At 46.1% G+C, this 6286-nt stretch overlaps 1 protein-coding gene across 1 annotated transcript in view; it reads left to right on the forward strand.

Moving 5' to 3' along the window:
• Positions 1-766: 766 nt before the first annotated feature.
• pxdn (peroxidasin) overlaps positions 767-6286 on the forward strand; it is a 43029-nt gene continuing 37509 nt past the window's right edge. The window contains exons 1-4 of the mRNA XM_025058329.1: positions 767-789; positions 1297-1368; positions 3102-3173; positions 5926-5997. Of these exons, the coding sequence (XP_024914097.1) occupies positions 767-789; positions 1297-1368; positions 3102-3173; positions 5926-5997 (239 nt within the window). The remainder of the gene's footprint in view (positions 790-1296; positions 1369-3101; positions 3174-5925; positions 5998-6286) is intronic.

Here is a 6286-nt window from a genome sequence, read left to right on the forward strand (position 1 = left end):
TTCACCCATCCCTCTGAAATTCCTGCCTCTTTCTGCTTCATGTGATTTTTATTTGCCTGTAAATATGAAGAAACGTTCAGTTCATGCAGCGGCTGTGAGTCTGTGCCAGATGAAGTGTGTAACAGTGTGTGTACACATCACTTTTACACAGTAACACTGACTTTTATCCCATGTACTTCAGTCCGTGGCTTTTGTTAAAAACGATTTATGTTGAGTTAATTGTTAATAATAACAATATTATTAATAATTTATAGACCGTGTGGGAAAGACATTAAAACAGAGTGAGTTTAAAAAAAAAAAGAAGAAAGACGTAAAAATCAAAGCAAGATTCAAACCAGAATAACGTGAGACGTCAGACGGGAATAAGACACTACAGGCTGTTGAAATAAAAATGTCCGAGTCTGAGACTAGGATCACACTGGGACTACAGCTACACTGACAATACATCATCGTGACTGTAGTATCGCAATATAACGCGATACGTCAGACTCTTGCCAATACACAGCCCTGTGGAACGCTGAGTTGATCAGTTTGTGGGAAATGTTTTTTTAACGACTGGTTCTGAACGTCTGTCAGCTGAACATCCCTGTCCATAAACAAATGATGACGTGACGTTTAGTCAAACGGAAGATTTTTCTCTAATGCCTAATTGTGTGTTAGCTCCTCGTTTACCTAGCGCACCAAGTCTTTGTTCGAAGTTCATCCCACATGCAGCCAGGTGGAGCTCTGTGCCCCACACGAACACTACTGTGTCTAACTATCCAACATGGAGGATGTGGACCTCCGCTGGTACATAGGTGTGGCGTCTGGTCCTTGTCCATCCATTGGACTTCAGGGACACTTTTTTACGCCTTTGTTGAAGACGTACATCAATCAGGGATGTCCGACGTTGTCGCCTGAGATTAGCTCAACTGTGTAAGAATCGTTACTGTTATCTAAATGGTTTTGGGGAAAGACGCGTGTTTATCACAGTGAAAGTCACTAGATGGCAGCATTGCAGCTCATTTTAATGATCAGGGGATTGTATGATGGTGGGGGGGGTGGAGGGGGGGAGGATAAACACTCGGAGATTGGGTCAGACACACCACACTGACTGTGGTGTAAAACCTCGTCCAAACCCCGGGGTCGCGAGAGTCTAGGTTTTCAGACAGTTGGACGCGCCCGTCCCGCTACATCGGTATCGGCTGTTATCGTAGTCGGATGTTGAGTGTTTGGACAATACCAGCAAGAAGTGAATGTCGGACATCCCTAATATAAGCACATATATTTACTAATATATTTGTCTGTGTTTCGCAGGGACCTGAGGTTCAACAAAATTAAGGATATACAACCTGGGTCCTTCAGAAGATTGAAGAACCTCAACACACTGTGAGTCCTCCACACACACACACACACACACACACACACACACACAAACACACACACACACACACCGCTCTTTACGTTTTACTCCTGATATTTGTTCCTGAAGTGACGGACAGTTACAGAGAGATGACATCCTGTCGGCAGGAGACGTCAGGGTCTGAAGACGGAGACGAATGTTAATAAATGAAGCTCATGTCCTTCTAACATGCGATGATGATGTCACTTCCTCACAAAGTTCCCCATGTACTAAAGACACACACACACACACACACACACACTCACTCAGTTCTGTGGTTTCACACATGTAGGTCAGCTCGTAATCTGCGAGGAATTTCTTTTTCCACTTCCACCCACAGGACTTTTTTATCGTCTGTCCAGCCTGCCACGCTGTGTTGCTTCACTGGTAAAGCACTAATGTTTCAAGAAGTTTTTGTTTTGTTTTGTTTATCTTGAACGCATTTGTTTGCAAACCTTCTTGAAGTATTTAACAGCGTGTGTTGCGTCAGCTCGACATTGGCCGAGGTCACGTTCTAACAGTGCAGCCGTCAGGTGATGTAAAACAAACGCACCTTCTTCAGACAGTCTGCAGACGTTTGGCACGTGCCTTTTATTCACGCTGTGGTCTGAGGTGAAAACTCCAACGTGTAAAAATCAGAGTGTGTATGCGTTGAGTGCTAATATGTTCGGCTAGCTTGCACGTATTGTAGCGGTACGGTGTGTAGACATGGAGATTTGAGGTTCAAAGAAAAGAAAATTCCTACAAGGCAGAAGAAAAGCCCAGTTTTCCTAATAGCCCGGTGGACAGATGTTTGGACTGCTGCTGCACTCAGATCACACCTGACTCTCAGTGGCTTCACACTGCAGGAGGAAGACATCAACTACTCTGAAGTGTCTCCTGATCCCAGATCAATGTCCTCAGTCATTGATCAGTTCTTGATTTTCTCCAATATTCCTGGTGTTGGTTCATGTTCTTGTTCTTTTCTTTCTTCTCTAGTGATTCCAAATGTAGATCCCTCTGTTCCAGAGTTAGGAACTGATGTTCAGATGGAACAGAGTCTGAGACTAGGATCACACTGGGGGGGGCCGAGTCTGAGACTAGGATCACACTGGGGGGGGCCGAGTCTGAGACTAGGATCACACTGGGGCTGGCAGAGTCTGAGACTAGGATCACACTGGGGGGGGCCGAGTCTGAGACTAGGATCACACTGGGGGGGGCCGAGTCTGAGACTAGGATCACACTGGGGCTGGCAGAGTCTGAGACTAGGATCACACTGGGGGGGGGGCAGAGTCTGAGACTAGGATCACACTGGGGGGGGCCGAGTCTGAGACTAGGATCACACTGGGGGGGGCCGAGTCTGAGACTAGGATCACACTGGGGGGGGCAGAGTCTGAGACTAGGATCACACTGGGGGGGGGGCAGTATATCATCAGGACTAGAGTATCACAGTGTATCCTATTGTTTTCACTGTATCGTGATACGTATCGTAAGGACAGATACTGATCTGATTTCCAACCCGTGTCGAGGTTCTGGTCTGCGGGACTAGACCTACGAATGTGTTGTTACTAACACAGCCCTAAACTACAGCGACATGTCCAACATCACTGTTGATTGGACAGAGAATCTTGGTTGGTTTTTTTGGGGGGGGGGGTTTTGTGAAATTGTTGTAAACTATTTACCCCGGGGTATTTGTCTTGGTCTGCCCGTCTTCTTACTGCTACATCTCTTTTCTCCACAGACTTCTCAACAACAACCACATACGAAGCATCCCTAGGGGGGCTTTTGAAGACCTGGAAAACCTCAAATATCTGTAAGTCTCCCCCTAGTGTTGAGATTTGTTCTTCATGTTGTCGTTCAGTCAGTCGCTGTAGGAAACTAGAGGTGAGCGGTCCAGTGAGTGGACAGAGTGGACAGTGGACCTGGAGGACAGTGGTGTTTCTGTCCACTGCTGAGCCAGTGAGAACACTGGACAGCTGTGACTCACCCCCGTCCCCCGTCCCTCACCCCCGTCCCCCGTCTCTGCACTAACACGTCTGGGAGAGCTGCCCTGGAGGCAGGGTTGGGAGTGCAGTTGGATCTGAGGTTTCCTTGAAGCCTCCAGGTTTCTCCAGGGCCCCTCGGTGATCCCACAGACTTGAACTGTGATGACATCACCGCCTTCACCAGAATACACCTGGAATCAAAGGTGGAGGTGGAAAATATTTATTTGAACCTGGAGAACCACGGAGAATCAAACACCGAGCCAGAACTGGTGGATAAAAAACAACCTTTTTATATTTGTGTGTGTGCAGCCACCTCGAACTTCACCACCAAAAAAAAAAAAAAAAAAAACGCTTTTTTTTTTTTTCAGATTACATTTCAACATTCATTTCATTGAACATTTAATTTAAAATGTCAGTGTTCATTGGTTAATCCTTTGACATTTATGGAGCACATGAACCTCAGCTGGGCGTTCACTTGTGTGACCTAATAATAAAATATCATCCAATGGAAACCATTCACTGTTGCTGAATGTACTTAAAAAAGGCAACAGTTAGTAAAGAAATGGGATGCGACCCAGCAATTGTTGTTGGTCATATTCTTTCTATTCTTTGCCGAAGGAACAGAAGACAAAAAAAATTTGAAAGTTAGAGTCAAGATATGATTTTGGTTGTTTTAGCTACACTTTAACAACTGTCAGTCATCGAGGGAGGAGGGAGGAGACACGACGGAGGGAGGAGACACGACGGAGAAAATGAGTTTTTTTTCTTTCTTTCTTTCTCTGAAGAACCTGAGGACTCAAACAAACACATTCCACATTTACAGCCCACTCTTCATGCTGTAATTCAAACCAGTGGTCAGTCACTCACTTCAATGACAGAGGCCTCTGACTTTGGAGTCAAGATGAGTCCTAACCTCTGTGATTGGGNCCCCCGCCCCACGTTTTTATTGCTCAGCCTTGGGCCAGATTGTTTCCACCTTGTTACCTCTTCACTTCCCATGGATCCCAGTCCAGTCCACGTCCTGACCGTCCCAGTCCAGTCCACGTCCTGACCGTCCCAGTCCAGTCCACGTCCTGACCGTCCCAGTCCAGTCCACGTCCTGACCGTCCCAGTCCAGTGGGATTACTTGTCTTGGCATCACTGTTTAAAAGTGTTACCTTTAACCAGTAGAAATATATGAACACACGACATCTTTCTGTTAACATTTAACCTGGAACATTAACCACAGAAGTGTTTTGGTTTTAACGGCTGCCGCTGCTGTGTTTTTATTCAGTTAACCCTTAAATGGTTCCTGTCGGAGTGAAGCTTCTGACCACGTTCTCACACGTTTGATTTGGTTCGTCATTAACGGAGAAACTGCAACATTCCTTTTATTTACTGAATTATCACATAAATCCCAATAAACCAAATACACCTTTGGGTCCAGGTGTGGAACCGTTTCCATGGAAACTGAAGATGGAGAAGGAGAAGAGTTTATACGGCTTCAGTTTTTAAACTGAGCCGCTGAGTAAGACTAGGGTCCCTGCAGTACATATGCCAGGCCTGTATGTGGCACTGTGTCAACCGCACTTTGGCTAATGGCTATTCATTAAAAGACGGCTAGCTGTAGCGCACCAACGAGCTGAATTAGCTTCTCCAGCACGGCCTCCGCCATTGTTGTTGTTGTGTGGCGATGAGCGACAAGGTGACAGAGAGGTGGCGCCAACCATGTTGTTTCAGTCTGCTCTTTAAGTGCCGGGGTTTCAAACCTCTCCACCCTGTGACCGGCACACCGGGAGTACGGCGTTGTCTAAACGCAAGGCTGAATCGGTTCCCGGATCCGTAGCCTCATCGTCTCCGTGTAAACGGAGCCTCAGGCTATCCCCAAACATCGACTGAAAGACGGGACGGCCTACCTTTGAAGTCTGTTGGTTGACCTCAGAGGACATTTAACTTTGGTTTAAAGTCTAAGAGTAAGAAGACATTTGGAGACGTAACACAGTACGATTGTTGTTTTCTACGATAATGAGATTTTAATTAGTTTTGTTTTTCAAACTGGAGAATTTCATTGATATGATACAATAGGCTAGGCTAGGATATGATATGATAGGCTAGGCTAGGCTAGGCTAGGATATGACATGATATGATAGGCTAGGCTAGGCTAGGCTAGGATATATGATTGCAAACATTTTGAGAACTAAAAATATGCCTTATACCAGTTACAAAACACTCTGCAGCGCCACCTGTTGCAGGGAGGACCTTTGAAGAGACTCATTCAACCTGTGGTTCTGGTCCTCTTCAGAGACTCTGATACTGAGGCTCAACGTTTGGCTCAGTCCATTCATCGTAAACAGTCCATCCATCAAATCCCTGTGGTGAATGTGTTGACTAGGACTGTATGTTGTTACTGATGTGTCGCGTGTGGAAATAGTGTTTTTATTTTCCACCAAAAATAAAATGACAGTGAAAATGTCTGCCCCTGGAGTCGATGCCCATGTGGGTGAGCATCAAGTCTCATTATGACAAGTCCGACTTCAGATGATCCTGTGTGTGTGTGTGTGTGTGTGTGTCACTAATGTCACTGATTATTTCTCCTTTCAGCTATTTGTACAAGAATGAAATCCAGTCAATTGACAGACAAGCATTTAAGGGCCTTGTTTCTCTTGAGCAACTGTAAGTGACCAACGTCCTCCTCCTCCATTTTTTCCCCCTGCTGGCTCTTCTGCTCCCCCTCCCTCTGACTGTGTTTTTGTCTGTAAAATTCCTCTACCCCGCCCCCCCGCTCCCTCCCACCTCTCTTCCTGAGAGACTGTTGCCAACAGCTCCTGACGCCTGTCAACGTCTGCATGGTGACAACAATGTATGACATCATACAATATGCCACAAATCCAGTTGTTGCATACCCTTAGAGCTGCCCTGACACAGGGTCACTGTGGTCAGGTAGCCCCACCCCCCTCCGACC

The sequence above is a fragment of the Cynoglossus semilaevis genome, chromosome 1 (assembly GCF_000523025.1).
Source record: "Cynoglossus semilaevis isolate Cse_v1.0 chromosome 1, Cse_v1.0, whole genome shotgun sequence".
Classification (NCBI taxonomy): Eukaryota; Metazoa; Chordata; class Actinopteri; order Pleuronectiformes; family Cynoglossidae; genus Cynoglossus; species Cynoglossus semilaevis.